General features: G+C 52.2%; 1 protein-coding gene and 1 long non-coding RNA gene across 4 annotated transcripts in view; one reads left to right on the forward strand and one right to left on the reverse strand.

The window, feature by feature from the left end:
- WDR86 (WD repeat domain 86) overlaps positions 1-6,926 on the reverse strand; it is a 25,502-nt gene extending 18,576 nt beyond the window's left edge. For 2 of the 3 annotated variants that reach the window (XM_055591303.1, XM_055591305.1), the window contains exons 1-2: positions 6,222-6,926; positions 5,762-6,050 (exon numbers count right to left, since the gene is read on the reverse strand). In XM_055591303.1, the coding sequence (XP_055447278.1) occupies positions 5,762-5,924 (163 nt within the window). In that variant the 5' untranslated portion in view covers positions 5,925-6,050; positions 6,222-6,926. Of the gene's footprint in view, positions 1-5,761; positions 6,081-6,221 lie in introns of those variants that run through there. The other variant, XM_055591304.1, reaches the window with a different exon arrangement.
- LOC129659679 (uncharacterized) lies at positions 5,099-9,816 on the forward strand. The gene is made up of 3 exons (XR_008718176.1): positions 5,099-5,650; positions 8,788-8,943; positions 9,353-9,816. It is a non-coding gene; the product is annotated as an uncharacterized LOC129659679 (long non-coding RNA).
- The last annotated feature ends 13,599 nt before the right edge of the window (positions 9,817-23,415 follow it).

The following is a 23,415-nucleotide window of genomic DNA, read 5'->3' on the forward strand; positions in this document are numbered from 1 at the left end:
CCGGGACAAAGCTAAGAACAATTTTGTTTCTGTCTGAATGTCTCCCCTGGGCGCCTACGTGCCCTTTTAAAAGCACGTATGAGATGACTCAGCAATCCCACTTGTGGGTACACACCCAGAAGAAGGGAAAGCGGGGCCTGGGAGAGAGATTTGCACACCTGGGTTTGCAGCAGCATCATTCACAAAGTCAGCGGAAGCAGTGCAAGTGTCCGAGGGTGGGTGACGGATGAAGATGAATTAGATCCACACGAGGGAAGAGGGTTCCGCTTTCAAAAGGAGCGACATTCTGCCCCGTGTCACAGCCTTCGGGACACTGAGCGGAGGGAAACACGCCCATCACAAAAAGAGAAAGTAATATGTATAAAATAAAAATATAAAAAGACAAATTCCACTTACACAAGGAACCCACGGGAGTCAGGTTCCCAGAGGAAGAAGCAGAATGGTGGGAGCCAGGGGCTGGGGAGGGAGAAGGGGGGTTGTTGTTCGGTGGGGACGATGAAAAAGTCCTGGAGGTGGTGGGGTGATGGTTGCATGACATTTTTGAAGTTTAGTATCTCTGAGCTGGACATTAAAGATGGTTAAGATGGTAAACTTTATGTTATGTTTTATTTTTATAACAACTAAAAATTGTCTCAGTTCCGGGCCCACCTCAGACAAGAAGTGAACCCTGACTAGCCCAGCTCACCGAGTTCCTACTCATCTGAACTTCAAGCACACAGCCCCTCAGTTAAGCAATCCAATCTGCAAACTCCCCGGGCTGGGATCCGAGTCTCTGGCACCTCTGAATCCGGCACAGGCACCCAGTGCAGTCAAGCCGACTGGCAGGTGAGGGGACTCACAGGGAGGAGCGCAGAGGGAGGGCTAGCCTCAGTTTCCTCATCTACAAAATGGGATGATACAGGGTTGTGAGAAGCAAATGCGGAAGAGCTTTGGAGCCGGCACAGTTCAGGGCCCAGGGGATGCTGTTTCTAATTTTGTGCGTGAAGGGTAAGTCAGCACATGCAAGGAACCAGGAGCTCTATATTCACTGGCTTGGTGCCCACCATGACCCTCTGAGGTTAGGTAACTATTCTTATCATCCCCAATTCACAGATAAAGCAACTGAGGCTTGAAAAGTTATGTAACCGGATTCAGGCCCAAGCTGCCTGGCTCCAAAGCTCAGGCTCTGGACCATCAATGGTCCGAAAATTTCTGCTCCCTGGTAGCAAGTAGGGGTCATCTAGAAGGGCAGGCGCCCACAAGTAGATAGGAGCGTGCTGTTTGTCTACACGGAACAGAAAACAATCACCACCCCCATCACGTGGAAAGGTGCTGTTAGAAGGAAGCTTGCAGGGGAACAGTAATCATGGGCTGGAACCTCAGGCTCAGTCCCTTACTTAAGTGAGAACAGACCAGGATAGGAACCGCCACTGGGGGAAACGCTGTTGGTCCCTCTGATCCCGTGAAGTGCCCCAAAGAAATAGGCAACCAAAGGCTAAAGGAGAAAAAGAGGCGAAGGGGAAGAATTACAGTAAAAACAATTCTTCCCTTTACAGAAGGCAATTAAGCCTTCTCTCTCACTGCGAGCTCACCATTACATTTGAAAGCCAGTCCAGGGGTTCACAGTTTCTCGGGGGCAGAGCTGCTGTGGGAGGGAAGCTCAGGGGACTGGTTTTGCAGCCTAGTCTCCAGGGGTCCCCGTGGGTGACAGTGTGCCCGCTGAGCCTCTGTGTCACCAGGTACTGCCTGGCTCTTCCCACCCCCTGGCACAGGCTCCCTAAACCCTGCAAGATTCACAGAACAGCCTCTGGCCCCCAATTGCTTCTGCCGCTGTGAGCTTGTCTGCGGAAGGAAACACAAGGCAGGAGCTGCCAACCCAGTCTGCTCTGCCCAACAAACCCAGGAGGGTGCCCCAGCGGGCTGCCCCTTCGCTGCCTTCGATGGGCCCAGGGCTGTGCAGGGCGCCAATCCCCACCTCGAAGAGGCACCTTCCATAATGGGAGTGGAAAGAGCCTGGATCTGGAGTCAGGAGACCTCCAGGGATCAGGCTGCCGCTGACCAGCCGCGTGGCCCCAGGAGGGCACGGCTGTCCTACAGCTCTGTCCTGGCAAGAGTAGGGCCAAGGGCGAGAAGCCTTCCCATCCAGCTGTGTGACCCTGGACAAGCGCTGCAACCACACTGTGGGTCAAGGATGTTGACAAGAGTACTTGCCTTGCGAGGTGAGTATGCACAAAACACTTAGAATGTGCAGCAGGTGGGTAAATATCTGCACCTCCTGTCTGTCTCATCAATGAACTGGTGTCGTCATGGCAGCGCTGTTCACAACAGCCAAGAAGCAACAAGCTAAGTGTCCATCGACAGATGAATGGGTAAACGTGTGGTACATACATATAATGGAATCTTACTCAGCCATAAAAAGAATGAAATATAGGACTTCCCTGGAGGTCCAGTGGTTAAGACTCTGCACTTCCATGCCATGGGGCATGGCCTAGAAATTTTTTTTTAAAAAAGAATGAAATAATGTCATTTGCAACAGCATAGATAGACCTAGAGATTATCAGACTAAGCAAGTACAATATGCAACCGCTTATATGTGGGATCTAAAATACAACACAAATCAACGTATCTATGAAACCAAAATCAGACTCGCAGACACAGAGAACAAACTTGTGTTTGCCAAAGGGGAGAGGAGATAGAGGAGCGCAGGAATGGAAGTTTGGGATCGGGGAGGCAAACTATCATATACAGGACAGCTCAACAAGGCCATGCTGTATAGCAGAGGCGCTACAGTCAACATTCCGTGACAAGCTGTAATGGAAAAGAAAATGAGAAGGAATATATTTAAGTCTATATATGTACAACTGAGTCAATTTACTGTATAGAAGAAATTAACATAACATTGTAAACCAACTATGCTTCAATAAAGCCTAAAAAATTAATAAACAGGGAATTCCCTGGAGGTCTAGCGGAGAAGGCAATGGCACCCCACTCCAGTACTCTTGCCTGGAAAATCCCATGGATGGAGGAGCCTGGTAGGCTGCAGTCCATGGGGTCGCTAAGAGTCGGACACAACTGAGCGACTTCACTTTCACTTTCCACTTTCATGCATTGGAGAAGGAAATGGCAACCCACTCCAGTGTTCTTGCCTGGAGAATCCCAGGGACGGGGGAGCCTGGTGGGCTGCCGGGGTCACACAGAGTCGGACACGACTGAAGCGACTTAGCAGCAGCAGCAGCCAGCGGTTGAGATGCCGAGCATCTGCTGCCCGGGGCGTGGGTTCAGTACCAGGTCAGGGAAGTAGGGTCCCATAAGCCTCGCCTCGAAGCCCATAGATAAAATAAATAAACTGGTGTCAAGTCTAATCACCTCATAATTGTAAGGGTTAATAACAGAAGAACATATGTACTTAGAAGAGTGTTGATAAAATATAGGAAACTAAAATTTCAGGGCATCTTATTAGTACTTCACTGATCCAAAAAAAATCCTACGGTGGGGGGTGGAGCTGGCAAGTCCTTGCTTTCCATGAGGCGGGGGTGCACACAAGGATCATCATAAACTCAAAATGAGTCTCTTACAAGTCAAGTCAAAGAGTGCAACTGTGGGAAAAGGAAAGTCCCGTCTGTCCCTGACAATTCTTGAAGTGCGAACCTTTATAACAGACGACTCCATCATGATGGAAAGGATCTTGGCAGCAGTCATCTCATTTGACAGCATTTTCCTGTCGGGGGGACGGCCCCCAACGAGCCCCTGGTCAGAGGGTCCAGGTGACCTCACTAAAAGCAGTGCTGCTGGCCTGTGGGGGTGAGCCACCGGAAGGGCCACTAAAGAGGGTGTGCGGGGGACTTACCAGGACAGAGCTGGGTGAGGATGGCAGGGCAGGGCTGGGGCAAGGACGGGGGCCCTGGGCAAAGCCAGGTGCCCATCAGGCCAGAATCACTCCTGAAAGGACCGGAGCTTGCCGGAGCAGAAACCGGCCTATAAACTGAGCTCCTACAAGGGCTTTCAGGCCCAGGGCTCCCCAGGCCAGCCGACCATCAGAGCCACCTTGCAGTGTGTCAGACATGCCAGTTCCGGGCCTTCCCTGGGGCCCCGGTGGTGAGGAATCCACCGGTCAATGCAGGGGCCACGGGTTTGATCCCTGGTCCGGGAGGATCGCGCATGTCACAGGGCTACTGCTGAAGCCCCCGAACTCTAGAGACCCTGCTCCCCCACAAGAGAAGCCACAGCAGCAAGAAGCCCGAGCACCACAGCTGGAGAGTAGCCCCCGATCGCTGCAACCTGAGAAAAGCCCGCAAGGAGCAAGGAAGACCCGGCTTGAGTGTGTGCTAAGTCGTGTCTGACTCTCTTCGACCCCGCTGACTGTAGCCCGCCAGGCTCCTCTGGCCATGGGATTTCCCAGGCAAGAATAGTGGACTGGGGTGCCATTTCCTCCTCCAGGGGATCTTCCCGACCCAAGGATGGAATCTGTGTCTTCTGCCTTGGCGGGTGGGTTCTTTACCACTAGGGCCACCTGGGAAGGCCAACACCACCAAAAATAAAGAAAGAAATGCCAATTCTAGAGTCCCACCCCAAGGGCTCAGTGAAACCCAGACGTGGGAATCTGCATTTCTGAAAGCCCTCCAGATAAAAGTGTCATGCTTGGGAAACAATACCAACTGGATTTAAATTTTCTAACAGATCTACGTCTGGCCAAGTGTGTGACTGTCTCCGAGTGGTGGCTGACTCCCCACTATCCACACCGCCTCCCAAAGAGCAGGCAGCCCCAAAGGGCACCCCTCCACTGCTCTTGTTTAAAACCAGCAGGGGCAGGACCAGCCCGTCCTGAAGCTAATTTCCTCCCCGGGCCTGCAGGAGGTTGGGGTGCGGGGAGGGGGCAGGCCGGCCACCCAGGATTTGCTGATTGTGGTGGAAAATCCGTGGTGACAAACAACCTCGCGCGCACGGCAGGCAGCCCGGTGCCTCTGCCAGGGGCTACAGGGGCCGCTCGCTCGGAGAGCGGAGGGGCTGGCAGTCCGCAGCTGCAGGCATGTGACAGCCCCCCGGGGGGGTGGGAATCCACCTCCCCACCAGTAAGTACACAAATATAAATCGGCACGGGTGTATCCGCAGGGCTCTTTTATGAAGCAATACTTAAGCCGAAGTGTATCTCCTGCTGTTTCGCGGCGTTTCCAAATAGTATATGAGACCAAGCAGCGAGAGAGAGCGAGCAGGGCCGGGTGGTCGCCTGAGGGAGGGGGTTTTCGACTCTGCCCCTCCTCGCGGGGTGGGGCTGCGTAAATCGCCGGCAAGCTACGTAATTAACTCCGTGCCTCAGTCTCCCCGCCTGCACAAATGGGCCAAGAGTACTACACCGTGCAGACAGCACCCCCGCCGCCGCAGTGCCCAGGCCGCCGACCCAGCCCCTGCTGTGTCCAAAGGCTCGGGGACAGGAAACGTGCGGCCACAGGCCACAAGGCCAGCGAGAGAGAAGGCAGGGCGACACTCAGTTCAAGGGGCAGAGGGGCGGTTTTCTTTCCGTTTGTCACCACTGCGGGGACGGAAGTGGTTTCACCCAGGTGTTGACCGGACACTGCGCCCTCGCCGCCGCGCCCCTAGCCTCGCTGGCTGGGATCGCGGCCTCTCTGCACGCCCACCCTCACCCCCCCGGGGGGCTCTTCCACGAGAGTCCAAGGTGGGTGCGCGCTGGACTTGGGGGAAGGGGTCTGCGGACAGGTCAGAGGCTGGCGAGCGGCGGACAGGAGGGCAGAGCGAGCGGTCGGAGGACGCGGCCGGAAGGGTCTACCTTGCAGGAGGGCGCAGCACGTGCCGTCCGCGGTGCTCCAGAGCCGGGCCGTGCCGTCCTCGCTGCCCGTCAGCAGGCGCTGTCCGTCGGGGCTCAGGCTGAGCCAGTTGATGCCCCCGCGGTGGTCGGCGCAGACCCTCAGGGCAGACCCTCCGCCCCCCATCCCGCGGGTGGGAGGGGGGCCCTCGGAGGAGTCTGCGCGCCGCTAGGGAGGGGCCCCTCGGTGTCTTCGCGGCGGTTCCCTGCGGCTGCGTCCCAAGGCCATCGCGGGGCCTTCCGCTCCGGGCTTCTGCGGAGGCACCCGGCGCGGGTGAGGTGGGGGACCCTCGCTACCGTGCGCCCACCCGGCCTCCCGGCCCGCTGACTCGCCGGGGGCTGCGTCCCAGAGAGCGAAGCAGCCGCAGCTCCACCGGCGCGGAAAGCCTCCAGCCCCGCGCCCCCCGGGGGAGACCGCACCCACCTGCGCACGGTTGTCTCGGGGCGCGCTGGAGAGCGCGGGGCGCTGGGGACCGGTGAACCTGGGGAGTGAAGCGCCCCACGCGCCCTCCTCGGCCAGAGCCGCGCGCTCCGGGCGGCCGAGTGGCGAACAATACAGTCCAGCCAGGCTCCTCCTCAGAGACCACCCCTCAACCTGTCCCCTCCCACTTCTCGGGCCTGCCCTCCCGCAGCACCCACCCCGACCGCCGCTCCCGATCTCTCAGGACAGACCTTAGCCCGCGGTCCCCGCGCCTGCTCCCGGGGACGCTGCGGACCGCTCCGCGTGCGATCGTCCGGGCTGCCCGGCCCGCGCGCGCCTCAGGGCTCCAGCCCTCGCCACCCTTGCCTGGACCAAAGGCCGGGACAACGAGGAGAAGAGGGTGGACTGCAGGGTCGGGGTTGGGGAGACGCGCACGCGGGGAGCTCACTCAGGCCCGCGAAAAGTTGGTTCCCTCCAGGCTCCTCGAGGACCCTAAGGACCCTGCAGAGGCACTCTTGGGGGACCTGGGGTCCGTCCTCCTTGGAGAGCGCCCTTAGTTCGCCTTAACTGGGGAATCGCGTGCAAATTCCGAATCCTAAGGAAGTCCCGCAAGGGGACGGGGAGTGCCCAGCGTCCCCAGGATCGATCGGCAGCCTCTGACGGTCCCCCGAGGTCTCGGCCGGGATCCCACGTCCCCGCGGCAACCCCGGCCGGCCGCAGCCCCCTGCAGCGCAGGTCTGCCAGTTCCCCTTTGGCAGTTCCGGCGCCGGCTCCGCGGGGGGCGGGGAGGGTCAACCTCCCCGCCCGCCCCCCCACCCCCGACACACTCGGATCCTCCAGGTCCTAGAGGCAGCAGGATTTCCCGAACTCTCTGGGTCCCTTTAGAGAATCCAGCCCGGAAAATTTCAGATCGGATTTGTGTTTGTGTGATTTGGGGGACGCGGGGCGGGGAGTGAGGTGGCTTTAGAAACCCAACCCTCATCATGACCTCCAGACGTTCTCCCAATGATTCACCGTGTCCAGACTCCGAAAGAAAACCCCAGAATGGGATCCCATGGAGCACTGGGCCATTTATTCTCCACTGGTCAAAACCAGAGGAAACCCATTCTTTCTTTACCCAAATTTCTGAATCACTGTGCAGCTAGGCTTAAGTAGAGGGAATTTACTTCCTAAGAGACAGGGGCCAGTGAAGGGTCTGGGAGGGGGCTTTGGAATGAGATTTAAAGTTGTTGGAAAAGACTGGTGGGGTGGGTTGAAAGGAGGAGAAAGAAGGCTGCTGGGCACCATCAGGAGAGACGAAGGTGGAAAGGGCAGGGATGTTCCCAAGGTGGACTCTTCAGAAAGGAGATGCCCACTGGGAGGAAGGAAGGACTCTGGGGGTCCCCACTGTACAGAGAGACGGGGTAGACGGTGGCCGGTGACACAGGTTCAGAGATGCTTCTACCGGCTGCTCACGAGTTCACTTTGGGACCCACGTCCTTACAGGGGCCATTACAACATGCAGATGTGAAGACTAATGGTATCTGGCTGTACAGGTATGGCCTACTGCTGGGGCTGAGGAGAGAGGGCGGGAGTCATGGGCATGCCTGGGAGCTGCAGCCTTTGGGGAAGATGAGGTGAAGAATGAGGAGACAGAGACTTCCCTGGAGGTCCAGTGGTTGAGACTCCACACTCCCAATGCCGGGCGCCCCCGTACTGGAAGGACAGATGCTGAAGCTGAAGCTCCAGTACTCTGGCCACCCAATGCAAAGAGCTGACTCATTGGAAAAGACCCCAAGGCTGGGAAAGATTGAGGGCGAGAGGGAGGAGACAACAGGACGAGATGGTTGGATGGCTTCACCTACTCGATGGACATGAGTTTGAGCAAGCTCCGGGAGATGGAGACGGTGAAGGACAGGAGAGCCTGGCGTGCTATAATTCGTGAGGTTGCAAAGAGTCAGACACGACGTAGGGACTGAACAACAGTAACAGAGAACTAGATCCCACATGCCTCAACAAAGATTCTGAGGGCTGCAATCAGACCAGGCACAGCCAAACAAAAATAAATAAAGAGTGAGAAGACAAAGGAAAAGAGTCAGGGGAGACCCAAACGGTCTGCAGAGGCATCTGTTATCTTGGACACCCGAGGAGGGGGGTGTTCAAGAAGTGGGGAGGTCCAAGGCAGGGTGAGATGACCATGGCCACACCCTCAAGGAGCCTGTCTACTAGGGTTTGAGAAAAGTTCAACTCTCAGGGGGCCACCTATTAGTGAGCAAGGTGGGAGGCGTAGTTTCAGAGCCCACTCAGAAAGGCTGCTGATGTTGACGCAACGTCCGCAGGCCAAGGTCCAGTACTGCTCGCCTCACCATCTTCTTCTGTCCAAGCTGAGACTTGCCCTTCTCCTTTATTCCCCTTCCCCCAATGTTGATTTGGCACAAAGTGGTCCCCCCGCCCCCCCACCGGTACAGGGTAAGTAAGCCCGTCTACTTCCTTATGGGGGTGGGGAGAACATGTGTGTGAGATGGGGTGGGGTGTCTGGGTGTGTGCATGTGCAATAAAGATGCTGTCCTGAGTTGGCTTCTCTTCCCAGGTCAAGCATTACAGACTCTGCTTTGGTGAACTTTGCCCAAATCTAATAGGAGTGCAAGAAGGTGGCAAAGTCCGAAAACAATGCCTTCAGTTCAGTTCAGTTGAGTCGCTCAGTCGTGTCCAACTCCTTGCGACCCCACGGACTGCAGCACGCCAGGTTTCCCTGTCCATCACCAACTCCCGGAGCTTACTCAAACTCATGTCCATTGAGTCAGTGATGCCATCCAACTATCTCATCCTCTGTCATTCCCTTCTCCTCCTGCCTTCAATCTTTCCCAGCATCAGGGTCTTTTCCAATGAGTCAGTTCTTTGCATCAGGTGGCCAAAGTATTGGAGACTTCAGCATTAATCCTTCCAATGAATATTCAAGGGTTGATTTCCTTTAGGATGGACTAGTTTGATCTCCTTGCAGTCCAACTCTCAAGAGTCTTCTCCAGCACTACAGTTCTAAAGTATCAATTCTTTGGCGCTCAGCCTTTATAGTCCAACTCTCACAAACATACATGACTACTGGAAAAACCAATGCCTAATTCCCTTGAAACATTATGTCCTTAACTGTCTTCCAGAGACCCCTCCAAGGGCCCAGAGACCTTACAGAAAAAACAGGAAGATTTCCTGAAGATTGGCAGGGGACTCCTGGCACTAAGAGCCATGGAGGAGGCCACTCTATGCTGGGGACGCCCAGATACACGCCACACAAAAAGCCACAATCCCACCTGCAAGAAAGAATGACTTCTTTCATTGACTTCTTTCAATGACTTCTTTCAATGACTTGCTGCCTCTGCGGGCAGCCAGAAAGGCAGATGGGCGCTGGGTTTGGATACAGGGTGGTGAAAAAGTGTAAGTGGAGAGCGGTGATGGTTGCATAGCAATGTGAAGGTACTTTGAAGGATTTAAAGTAGTTACAATGGTAACTTTTATTGCGGGTATTTTACCACACACAAACACAAAACATACTGTGTCAATGAAAAAAAAAAAAAAGAGGGTTTTGTGAAGCCGCAGTATTATTACTATTATAATTAATGTTAGCCAGAGAATTAAAATTATTTGGAGAATAAAACATGGCCACAAACCCTTGCATTGCGTGCTCAGTTGTATCTGACTCTTTACAACCTTATGCATTGTAGTCCGCTGGGCCCCTCTGTCCATGGGATTTTCCAGGCAAGAATGCTGGAGTGGGTTGCCCTTTCCTCCTTCAGGCGATGTTCCCAGATCAGGGATCAAACCCACGTCTCCCTGGCAGGCAGATACTCTATCTCTGAGTCACCTGGGAAGCCCATACACCGTTAGAACGCCGTATATACACGTGTCCTAGGCTGGGAGTGTTGCCAGGGTCCAGAGAAGGATGGGACCAGCAAGAGACATCAGAGAGTCCCTGGTCTCTGAGCAAGGGTGCTGAGCTGGACCACCAGACTCCACTCCCCACTCCCATCACTCCCAGGGCGCCATGCATCCAATCTGTTCCAAGGGGTCACTGTCCCTTCCAGAAAGGGTCAAGGTTTTAAAAGAAGCAGGCTTAAAAGACCGAATCCCCCTCTCACGCCAAGAAAATTTCCTTTGTACAAGGCCACTCTTGGCCACGGCTTCTAACTGCTGGCCCGAAAAGTCAGGAGTCAGGCCTTCTGGGTAAGAGAGCTGCCACTCAGAGATGGGCCCTGAGGGAGGTTCAGAGACCTGACAAACCCACGGCTTTCCAAGCTCACCCCACATCCGGTACTGGAACGTTTGGTTCTTTCCTGGGTGTCTCACCAGGGCTGTGTTAGCAAAGACATGGCTATGCTGAAGTTTCAAAGCCAGCTGGAAGATATCCCAGCCCTCCAAATTTCACTTTATCTCTCCCACAGACTATTCCTGGCAGCTTCAGAGAAATATCAGAGGCTAACAAGACAAAGGGAAGACGGTTTTGAAAGAGCTTTCAGAATTCTCTAGTTTTGACTTCAAGTCTGGCCCACACAGAGAAACAGGGATGGGATTTAGTCTCCCGCCTGCTACCTGGAACAACCAGAAGCAGTGCGTGCATTGTGTTTGACTCTTCGTGGCCCCATGAACTATAGCCCGCCAGGCTCCTGTGACCATGGGATTTCCCAGGCAAGAATACTGGGGTGGATTGCCATTTTCTCCTCTAAGGGATCTTCCTGACCCAGGGATTGAACCCAACTTTCCTGAGTCTCCTTTATCTCCTGCATTGGCAGGAGGATTCTTTACCACTGCGTCACCTGGGAAGCCCAAAACAACCAAAAACCAAACATCAAGTATGTGAAACAACAGTTTGCAAGACACTGGGCACCTGGCAATAAAGGATAGTAATTCCTGAGAGACAGGGACAAATGAGGGGAGTTCTGCGAGAGGACCACTTACTGCTCTGAGAGAATTTCCAGACCTCAGAACAGGAAGGGGGAGCTTGGATTGAGCCCAGTGGACTCCCTGAGTTTCAGAAGCAGCTGAGCGTCCAGGATGAATGAACTGCTTAGAGCTAACTGGATAGAGTCCCAGAGAGCAGAGACCCCTGGATATCTACGGAAGGCCCCTCTTCCATTTGCAGCCGGAGACAGATCCACTCAGGCATGGGAGGAAACTCTCCGAGGTGGGAAAGGGGTGTACCCAACCCCCACTGTACGGGGCTGAGTGGTGCAGCAAGGACATGAAAATAGTTATTGCAACTGGGTTCCAGGCTTTCAAGAGGTGATGTAGAAGCACGGCGTCCCAACTGAATGTCTAGAGATGAAAACAATGTCTGAAATTAAACAGCAGCAGCACTGGATGGAGTTAACAACAGAGTAGGCATTTCAGAATAAACTATTAGCAAACTTGAAGATACAGCTGTGGAAACTATCCAAAACAAAAAGCAGAGAAAAAGAATTCAAAAAATGCAAAAATCATCAATCTGTAGGACAACTTCAGGCAGCCTTATATATTGCTCCCTGGGTTAGGAAGATCCCCTGCAGAAAGAAATGGCAACCTACTCCAGCATTCTTACCTGGAGAATCCCATGGCCAGTGGAGCTTGGTGGGCTACAGTCCATGAGGTCACAGTCAAACACGACTTAAGGACTGAACAACAAGAAGGAGTCCTTGAAGACGAGGGAAGAAGGGAAGAGAGAAAATATTTGAAGAAATAATGGCTGCACGTTTCCAAATTTGATGAGAATTATAAATCCACAGATCCAAGAACTCACCAAATTCCATACATAAGAAACGCAAAAGATACAAGCTCCACCAAGAAGAAAATGTCATCTGAATAGCGTGTGTCTATGGTGACCGCAGCCATGAAATTAAAAGACGCTTACTCCTTGGAAGGAAAGTTATGACCAACCTAGATAGCATATTCAAAAGCAGAGACATGACTTTGCCAACAAAGGTTTGTCTAGTCAAGGCTATGGTTTTTCCTGTGGTCATGTATGGATGTGAGAGTTGGACTGTGAAGAAGGCTGAGTGCCAAAGAATTGATGTTTTTGAACTGTGGTGTTGGAGAAGACTCTTGAGAGTCCCTTGGACTGCAAGGAGATCCAGCCAGTCCATTCTGAAGGAGATCAGCCCTGGGATTTCTTTGGAAGGAATGATGCTAAAGCTGAAACTCCAGTACTTTGGCCAACTCACGTGAAGAGTTGACTCCTTGGAGAAGACTCTGATGCTGGGAGGGATTGGGGGCAGGAGGAGAAGGGGACGACAGAGGATGAGATGGCTGGATGGCATCACTGACTCGATGGACGTGAGTCTCAGTGAACTCCGGGAGTTGGTGATGGACAGGGAGGCCTGGCGTGCTGCGATTCATGGGGTCACAAAGAGTCGGACACGACTGAGCAACTGATCTGATCTGATTTTAAAAGTGGGATTTGTAGTTAAAACCTTTCCTCAAAGAAAACTTGAGGTCCAGATGGCTTCACTGGGAAATTGTACCAAATATTTAAGGAAGAAAAGACCAATTCTCTACAAATGCTTCTAGAAAATTGAAGAGGAAGGGGTACTTCTCAGTTCATCCTGTGAGGCTAGTATTACTCTGTTATCGAAATCAAAGACATTATAAGAAAATAAAATTACATACCAGTAGTCATCATGAGCATAGATGCAAAAGTTCTAAAATAAACTTTAGCAATATATAAAAAACCATACAACATTAAGACCAAGTGAGATTTACTCCAGGAATTCAAAGTTGATTTAACATTCAGCCTTGAGAGTCCTTTGGACAGCAAGGAGATCAAACCAGTCAATCCTAAAGGAAATCAGTCCTGAATATTCACTGGAGGGACTGATGCTGAAGTTCCAATACTTTGGCCACCTGATGAGAAGAACTGATTCATTGGAAAAGACCCTGATGCTGGGAAAGAGTGAAGGCGGGAGGAGAAGGGGACGACAGAGGATGAGATGATTGTATACAAGTAGGGTCAATGCATTTTCAACAGGGTTGAAATTCAATTTTAATTTTTGAGAGAAATTCAATTCAATGAAAGAGCAATGCTTTTAAAAAATGGTGCTAGGACAACTAGAGGCGTGCGTGCATGCTAAGTCACTTCAGTCGTGTCCAGCTCTTTGTGACCCTATGGACTGTAGCCCACCAGGCTCCTCTGATCATGGGGGTATGCCAGGCAAGGATACTGGAGTGGGTTGCCATGTCCTCCTCCAGGGGATCTTCCCAACCTAGGGATCGAGCCCATATCTCTTATGTCTCCTGCCATGGAAGGTGGGTTCTTTACCACTAGCGCCGCCAGGGAAGCCCAGGACAACTAGATAGCCGCACGCAAAACAAGGAATGTGGACTTCCTATCTCACACTACATACAAAAATTAATTCAAAATGGATCAAAGACCTAAAACACAAGAGCTAAAACTATAAAATTCTTAGAAGAAAACATTGGTGTACATTTTCATGACCTTGGATTTGGGAATAATTTCTTAGACATGACATTGAAAATGTAAGCAAACAATTTTTTTAAATTGGACTTCATCAAAATTTAGAACTTCTGTGCTTCAAAATATACAATCAAGAAAGTGAGAAATCAGTCCACAGAATGGGAGAAAATATTTGCAAATCATATCTCCGATAAGGGTTTCGTATTCAGAATATACTTTTAAAAAAAATCTTACAACTCAACAATAAAAATACAAATAACCCAACTTAAAAACGAGGAAAGGATTTAAACAACATTTCTCCAAAGAAGAGTACCAATAAACACATGAAAAGATGCTCAACATCACGGGTCATTAGAGAAATTAAAATTAAAGCCACAGTGAGATGCCACTACACACATATTTGAATGGTTAAAACGAACAAGCCTATTCACACCAGGAATTCTTTTTGGCCAGAACATGAACTTGCATGCACAGGCACCCTTTGTTCTATTGCCCTTCACTGTGCTTTGAAGATACTGCTTTTCACAAACTTAAAGTCTCAAGGCAACCCTGTGTCAGGCAAGTCTATAGGCCCCATTTTCCCAACAGCAGCTGCTCCCTTTGTGTGTCTGTGTTACATTTTGGTAATTCTTAAAATATTTCCTTTTTTTTTTTTTTTTTCATTGTTATCATACACTAAGTCCCCTACCTACAAATGAGTTCCATTCTGAGAGCATGTTTGTGAGTTCAGTTTGTTCCTCAGTTCAGCAAAGTGAGTCTAGGTACCCAGCTAACACATTCAGCTACATGGTGCTGACGATAAGAGGTCTATAATACTTTTCACACAAATAACACTTAAAAAAAACACAAACACACAGAAGAATAAAAACGTTTTTAATCTTGCTGTTCGGTAGCTTGAAAAGTACAGTAGTCCAGGACAACAGCTGGCATATGGGGGCTGGCACCGCGTGAACAGGCAGGAAGAGTTAGACTGGAGAAGGAGGGGAGGTGGGAGAGGGTAGAGCTGAAGGGTCATCAGCGACGGGAGACGGAGAGCGGGGTGCAGCGTCACTCACGCCTGACAGTCGACGCCACGGGTTCTTGCTGGATCCAAAGCTATCTACCCTCTTGAAACAAAGATCCACTGATGTCTGGGTAGCAGCTCTTTTCTTCCGATCATCGATGACACAGTAGCATTGGACTGCTTTCTGCACGGCTGCGGCAACTCTCATGTAGTCCTGCACCTCAAAACCCAACAGCGCCTCCTCAAAGAAAGAAAACCTCCCTGCCATCTCCTGCGTCGTGAATCTCTTGCCTCTCTTCGTCCTTTCCCTGGACCTCCAATTCCGTCAGGTCTCTGTTCGTAAGCTCCACATTCACATCTTTGAAAATTCACAACTTGAAGGTTCGTGGTAGGGGACATTGTATTTATTACGCTGATTTGTGACAAGTGACCTTCGATGTTATTAGTAGGTAGGTCTTGCTGAAGGCTCAGATGGTCGTTAGCATTTTTCAGCAATAAAGTATTTTTAAGCATTTTAAAATGAAGGTGTGTACTTTTTAAAAGGGGCTTCCCACGTAGCTCAGTCAGTAAAGAGTCTGCCTGGGTCCGGAAGATCCCCTGGAGAAGGAAATGGCAACCCACTCCAGTATCCTTGCCTGGAGAATTCCATGGACTGAGGAGCCTGGTGGGCTACAGTCCATGGTGTCGCAAGAGTCGGACACAACTTAGGACTACTCCACCACTGCTTTTTAAAAACAGAATGCTGTTGCACACAGGACACTATGGTATAAGCATAACCTTTACGCGGAGTGGGAGACCCCCACATTTGTGTGACTTCTTTTGATATAGTCACTTTATTGCTGTGCTCTGGAGCTGAACCCATATCTCAGAGGCATGCCTGCACATCTGATAAGAATATAAAACAGTACAATCACTTTGGAAAACAGTTTGGCAGTTTCCTAGAGAGTAAAACATACACCTACCACATGACTCATCCATTCTACTTTACCCAGGAGGACGAAAGCATCCATCCATATGAAGATTTACATGTGAATTTTCATAGCAGCTTTATTTGCAGTTTTCACAAACTGGAAACACCCGAATTGTCCACTCGAGAGTTTAGCTGAGCAAATGCTGCCTTAGCATCCACTCTGTTGCCGGGGGAGCAGGGGGTGGGGGGGCGGTGGGCCTGCAGGGACCTTCCTATTGTTCCAAGGGGTCCATCTCTCCTTCCTTCAGGGCCCTGGTCTGATCCTTTCTACCTTCTCTGACCCCAGCACAGGGTCCCTCCCATTATGCAATGATTAAACATCTCACAATTCTTCTTGAAGTGGAATTACTAGGCTTCCATTTGCTGTTAAGCGAGGAAGGGGGGTGGGGTGGGGGGGCAGTGAGGGTCTCTTTCCCTACGTTCCAGATTTCAGCCTCAGGGAGGAATATCTGACACACACCCCTTCCTCGGCGTCCTCATTTTCCCAGTGCAGGTGGCAGCCATCTCTGGTTTCAGGCCAACTCTGCCAACTCCTGCAAGTATTAATAGTTACCTAAAACTAACCCATCACTCACACTCTTCGCCAGCATCTTGTCTGCAACAGATTATGAAGAGATAAAGCCAGGCCTCTGTATTCACCGGCCAATAGGAAAGTGACCATTGCCAAGAAGGGTAGAAGCTTTCTTACAGATTTTACACGCACCCACACACACACACCCATAGCATGAAGCAAAAATTCCTATGTTTTGGAATTTTTATATGATTTCACTATAATCAAGTGGCAATCATGAGGCAGGTACAATTATACTTCCCTGGTGGCTCAGATAGTAAAGAATCTGCAGGCAATGCCGGTGACCCCGCTTGGATCCTTGGGTCGAGAAGATTCCTTGGAGAAGGGCATGGCAACCCACTCCAGTATTCTTGCCTGGAGAACCTCATGGATGGAGGAGCCTGGCGGGCTACAGTCCATGGGGTGGCAAAGAGTCAGACACAACTGAGAGACTAACACTTTTTCACTTCAATAACTTTTAGCTTCCGTGACAGCAACTCAAGGTAAGTATTATCTTCCTGGTTTTACTGATGAGGAAACTGGGGCCTCGAGCAGTTAAGCAAAGTGGCTCAGCTAGTGAGTGGAGATCTGAGATTTCAGCTCTGTTCACACCAAGTCTAAGGACGTGTCCGTGAAATGACAGGGAGTCAGTGGCTTGAAAGGAGTAAGCCCACCTCTGTGCCAATGCACAGGAGGCTCACGGGTCAACCTTCCTGTCCAGTCCCGCAGAATTTCCCCAGAGAGATCTTGGGCGGACATCTGGCAAGAGTGCCTTTCCCTGAATATTCAGAAGAGGGTCTGTGGATGCTGCTGGCCCAGCACTTCTCTGGGGATGAGATAAGCAAGCCGACAGCCACCCTCGGGGCAGAGACCTCAGAGCCTCTGCACGCAGGCGCCTCTTCTCTTCTGCCTCATCTGCCACAGCAAGGCACCCTGGTTAGAGAGCATGCGTGCATGTGTGCGCGTGTGTCTGTGTGTGACTTGGAGGGACAATGGGGGAGCCTGGTTTAGCAACATCTGTTTTCACTCATTCCAGAAGATTTCTAGCTGCCCGCAAAACCATGTATTTGCTTGTTCTCTGTGTGGATTCTGAAGCCAAGGGTAATTCATACTGGAGTTGCTAATCCTACAAATGGTATTTACATGAATTTCAGGTCCTTTCAGGTGGAGGCCAGGTCCAGTGGACCGCTAACTCCACACCTGCCTTTATCTTCCTGGGAGCAGAAAGGAAGGGTCGACTGGGAGGGGGAGGTCGGCATTCTTCGGCTGCTGCAAAAGAAACTGAGTTTGGTGGGTTTAAGCAAGAAAGGGGGATTTACTGGAAAGATAGCAAGTGAAAGAGAGATGAACACCCAGGTTAAAGAAGGTCAAGCACTCGGGAAAAGCCGGCTTCTTGGCAGCCAGGACTTGAGGAATGCGTGTCTGGATGAGGCTGTGAGTACACTTGGCTCCGGCCTCCTCCTCTCCCGGGTTGACCTGGCACCGGAAATCATTCCCAAGAGACAGTCCAATCCCCACCTTGAGTTTCACTTGGTTGGGAGCAGTACCCTGTGACCACCGCCTCATTGGACCCACAGCAACTGTCGTGAATCCAAGGTGCTCACTGCCCTTGGCCCATGGCTGCCCAGGGCTCACACACAAACACCGTTGTCCCAGTGGTCGCTGAGGAGAAAGGCCCCAGGGACCACCCCGTGAGTACCACCCGAGCACTGCCCCACTCCCAACGGGGGGACAATCCAACTGACACCCCACCCACCCCCGCCAGTGTAACATGCCCTGAAGTGGTGTGATAGGGTGGCTGAGCTCTGAGTCCAAGAGTTTGACTCATGTTCACTTCCCATCAAGATACCGTCTTAATATCCTATAACCTATAAACTAAGTGATAAATCAGACACCAAAATCCTACACTACTTACGAAGAGAAGAATATTTTTAAGGTATGCTTATCTTAGTCGAAGAATTGATGCTTTTGAACTGTGATGTTTGAGAAGACTCTTGAGAGTCCTTTGGACTGCAAGGAGATCCAACCAGTCCATCCTAAAGGAAATCAGACCTGAATATTCACTGGAAGGACTGATGCTGAAACTGAAATTCCAATCCTTTGGCCACCTGAAGTGAAGAACGGACTCCTTGGAAAAGACCCTGATGCTGGGAAAGATTGAGGGCAGGAGGAGAAGGGGACGACAGAGGATGAGAAGGTTGGATGGCATCACCAACTCAATGGACAAGAGTTTGAGCAAGCTCCGGGAGTTGGTGATGGACAGGGAGGCCTGGTGTCCTGCAGTTCTTAGGGTCAAAAAGAGTCGGACATGACTGAGTGACTGAACAAGTATGGCCAGGCCCTGCTTCAGTGCCCCAGATTCTCTTAGAATTTGCTAAAAGTTCCTATGTAAACAAGTGATGTTAAATCTTCTCCCCCCATGGAAAGCTTACTTTGGCATGATGCCACTGGCCTAACCCTGTGGGATGTGATTAGCAAAAAATCCAAAGAAACTTGCTCTTTTCTTTGTGTGGGGGATCTGTTGAGAAGGCAGCCTGTGATGTTCAGTACGGGTCCTGAGGACCCAGGGGGAAGAAATTCCTCTTTGGCCCCAGTCCCAGGCATCACTGAGCTCCTCCTGGGAAACGGGTTTATCTTTCCGACTCAGCATCACGGGACGGATTTCCCAGCTCGCTCGGGCCCACTCAGGAGCTGCTCTCTGGCCGAGAGGCAGGACTCTGCTGCACAGAACACTGTGGACGCTCACCTTACCCTGGCCTCACCTCTGTCCTTCTACCTTTTCCAAAAGCCCAAAGATGCCTTCACATTCCTTTCCCATCTCATTTTTTTTTTTTTTAGTAAGATGGCTGCTCTCCCATGCACTGGTAGCCTGGAGGCTGGCCGCCTGGCCAGGAACAGGGTTCTCATCGCTGACCGCTCAGCCAGCTCCCCGCGACCCAACCAAGGGGCTGTTCTCAGCGTCCAGCAAAGCCTGCTCCAAACCCACAGGCCCATCCAGGGCAGCCACCGTCTGGCCCCCCTTGGTAAGGCCAGGGCGAGGCTCCACAACCGTCTGTTCTCCTCTTCGGATGTTTTCAATCACTGATTCCGAAGAGTAGGGCTTTTAGCCGCAGTCAGCAGGGAGGCCAGGAGCCTGTTTACAAAAAGCTCATTTTACAGGTCTGGGCTTCGCAGGCCTCAGTGCACTCACTCCCTCTGGTCATCGGGCTTCCCAGATGGCTGTGGCTGGGCAGGGAAGGGGCTCGGGCAGTGCGGGTTCAGCCCAGGTCCTCGCCCCGGCCGTCCCCTTCCGCATTTCCAGTTCCATCAGCAGCCGCCGACCGGCACTGGAGGTGTGGGGGGGAGGAACTGGGGACCGAGTGAGAGACTCCCCAGGCGCCAGGAGGGGTGGGCAGGTGGAACCACGGCGTCCTCCGGAATGCTGGAGGCTCTTCTACATGCAGATTACCTCCCGACAGCCCCCAGCCCCCCAGGAACGAGAAAGATCATGTGTCTTCACTGGGGTAACATGGTAAGGACAGAAGACTCACCCTCTGAACCATTTTCCAGTGCCCCAGGCATTAAATACCTTCAAGTTTTTCGGGAGCAACCATCACCACCACCACCACCACCCAGAACCTTCTCATCTTCCCAAACGGAAACTGAGGAACCACTTTTTTTTTTTTAGCTAAATTCTCTCATTCAACAGGTTTTTTTTTTTTTTTTAAATTGAAAATCTCTGTGCTTTCTCGAGGGGAACACAGATTTGCAGAGCCCTGGAGGTAGAGACCGGAGAAGGCAATGGCACCCCACTCCAGTACTCTTGCCTGGAAAATCCCATGAATGGAGGAGCCTGGTGGGCTGCAGTCCATGAGGTCGCAAAGAGTCGGACATGACTCAGCAACTTCACTTTCACTTTTCACTTTCATGCATTGGAGAAGGAAATGGCAACCCACTCCGGTGTTCTTGCCTGGAGAATCCCAGGGACGGGGAAGCCTGGTGGGCTGCTGTCTATGGGGTCACACAGAGTCGGACACGACTTTAGTGACTTAGCAGTAGCAGTAGGAAGTAGAGACAGAGAAGGCAATGGCACCCCACTCCAGTACTCTTGCCTGGAAAATCCCATGGATGGAGCAGCCTAGTGGGCTACGGTCCATGGGGTCGCTAAAAGTCGGACACGACTGAGCGATTTAGCAGCAGCAGCAGCAGCAGGAGGAAGAGACGGGAGGAAGTCTCAGGGAACATGGCGGAGGGGCTGGTCTCCAGGGGCGCAGAGGATCCTGGGACTCACCAGGATCGGAGCGGGGGCACCTGCAGGCAGGGTGGGGATGGGCGGGGGCAGCAGCAGGGATGGGGAGGGGACAGTGGGGAGAGGGTGAGAGCATCGGTGGGGATTTCAGAGGGAATGTTTTCCAGGGGTGAGACAGGCCTGATCACATGCGGTTCCTGGTGGTCAGGGGGCTTGGGAGGGTCAGAGGGCTGAGGACGGGGGACGGCCGGGTGAAAGCCTGGCTCTCCAAGCCACAGAGTGGAGACGCAAGTATGTGAAGCATGTGTGACTCTCTTCAGAAGGCGCTGGCCCTCGGTCCACCAGCCCCCTGGCCTGACTTCAGACAAATTACAGTTCTGCCCACAAGCATTTTGCTGGGAATCCTGTTTTTCTTCCTGAGATTGAGAAGCAGATTGGCGGGCACGTTTGGCAGCAGAGGGCCGGGGGAACGGGAGGTCACCCAGGAGCACAGGCCTATCGCTGAGGCCCGAAATCACCAGTTAATGAGGTGCTGGGGAGCAGGATGAGTTCAGAGAAACCTCTGGAACTCCGGAAGGGCTGCGAGGCCTGGCCCCTCCCCAGGGTCCCTGGACTGGACAGAGCTCCTCGGCCATGGGCGAGTCTCCCTTAATTCCCTAGGAAGGGATTATTCCCATTGTACAGCTGGAGAAACTGAGGCACGGGGCAGTGACTTGTCCAGGACACAGCCTAGCAAGGGACCGAGAGAAGATCAGGGTGGAGACCCCAAGCTGGCCCTTAACCCTTGCTCTGCCGGGGTCCTGGGTGACCTTGAGTGTGTCCCTTACAGCTAATAACCAGTATTCATACAGCACCTTCTCAGAGTTACTTGTTTGGCTTTTACAGCTGTGTAAACAGCTGGAACAGGGCTTCCCAGGTGGTTCGGTGGTAAAGAATCTGCCTGCCAATGCAAGGAGATGCAGGAGACGGGGATCCCACCCTTGGGTCGGGAAGATCCCCTGGAGGAGCAAATGGCAACCCACTCCAGTATTCTTGCCTGTGAAATCCCATGGACAGAGGGGCCTGGTGGGCTACAGTCCATGGGGTTGCAGAGTAGGACACGACTGAGTGACTCAGCACACATGCAACCATACAGAACAACAGACATGAGAGCTCCTATCATAGAGCAGGAGACTGAGGTCCAGAGAGGCTATTTGGTTCATGTTACGGGCTGCCACATGTCTCTCTGAAATTCATATGGGAACCTCAGATGTGCGTATGTGCTAAGTAGCTTCTGTTGTGTCTAACTCTGCGACCCCATGGACTGTAGACTGCCAGGCTCCTCTGTGCCTGGGATTCTCCAGAACAGAATACTGGAATGGGTTGCCAGGCCCTCCTCCAGGGGATCTTCCCCACCCAGGGATCAAAGCCGAGTCTCTTAGGTGTCCTGCATTGGCAGGTGGGTTCTTTACCACTAGCACCACGTGGGAAGCCCTAGAACCTCAGAATGTGACTGCATTTGGAAATACAGGGTCTTTAAAGAGGTGATTATGTAAAAATGAGGTTGTTAGGTTGGACTCTAATCCGATATGACTGGTGTCCTTCTAAGAAGAGATTTGGACACAGGCAACACAGAGAAAAGGCCAGGTGAGGACACAGGGAGAAGACGGCCACCTGCAAGCCGGAGGAGCCTGCATCTCGATCCTGGACTTCTGGCCTCCGGAGCTATGAGAGAGCAGTTTCCATTATCCTAGCCCCGAACCTACTGATATGCTTTGCTCCCAGTTCACACCAGGCCCCGCTTCTTCCTGACCCCTTTCCTCACGGGTCACTGGGAGTTTGAATGAGGTGACGCAGGGACTATGGTTCTGCGTGTGTGATTGCTGCTGGGTGGACTACTGTTACCTTAACTCTTGTGAAATACACCCACATATGCAAATGTGTGTGCAGTCTAGTGGAGTGATGAGGAGCGAAGGTATGAGCCAGGCCCAGTTTGAACCCTGACTGCTGTGTGACCTTGGGCAAGTTGCCTAACCTGTCTGTGTCTAGCTCTCCTTTGCAGTGGCAATAATAAGCTTATCACAATAACGGTGTTATTGTACATAAGCTTCCCTGGTGGCTCAGACAGTAAAATCGTCTGCTTGCAATGATGGAGACCCAGGTTCAAACCCTGGGTCAGGAAGATCCCCTGGGAAAGGAAACAGCAACCCATGCCAGTACTCTTGCCTGGAAAATTCCATAGATGGAGGAACCTCGTATGCTACAGTTCATGGGGGTCACAAAGAGTCGGACACGACTGAGTGAGTTCGCTTTCGTACGTAAGTAAAATGACACAGAGTCCACTCTTAGAGAGCCCGGCATCAAGTCAGTGCATAAGATAAAAACTTCAATGGAAGCATCATCAACATCAACGTTGGGGAAAGGAGTGTGAGGTCCTGCGGGGCTGAGGGCCAGCTGGGCTGCTGACCCCTCCTCTCCCAGGCCTGGTGTGGAGCTCTGAGGGTCAGACAGTTGCAGGAAAGACCAGCTGAGCAGGCACAGGGGCCTGGCTTCAGGCAGGGCCTCCCACACCTGAAGACAAACATGGCTGAGCTCAACCAGAGAGACAGCCTCCCCGAGCAAACCAGCAGAGAACAAGAGCATGGCTTTCGGCTAACCCTCTTCTCGACTCACAGGTGGCAAGGCATTGTGGGCTCAGGGTCTTACACTGGTTTGCGGTGAGTTTCATGGTTGTTTCTTCAAGTCCTTAGTTTAGATGGAGAGAGCTCAGGACTCTGGCGGTCGGCCATGGGCAGGAGGCGCGTTACCTGGGTCACTCCCGGGCTCCAGCAGCTTACTTGTCGTCTCACTGAGTGGGAGGGCACGGGGGTAGGCTGGACACTGAAGTGTGGGCGGGGAGGGGTCAGGAGCTTCTTTTTTTACGGTTGATTGATTTATTTTTGACTGTGCTGGGCCTCTGTCGCTGCACACGGGCTTTCTCTGGTTGCGGTGTGCAGGCTTCTCATTGCGGTGGCTTCTCTTGCTGTGGAGATCAGGCTTCAGTCGTTTCAGCA

This window comes from Bubalus kerabau, chromosome 8 (genome assembly GCF_029407905.1).
Source record: "Bubalus kerabau isolate K-KA32 ecotype Philippines breed swamp buffalo chromosome 8, PCC_UOA_SB_1v2, whole genome shotgun sequence".
Taxonomy (NCBI): domain Eukaryota; kingdom Metazoa; phylum Chordata; class Mammalia; order Artiodactyla; family Bovidae; genus Bubalus; species Bubalus kerabau.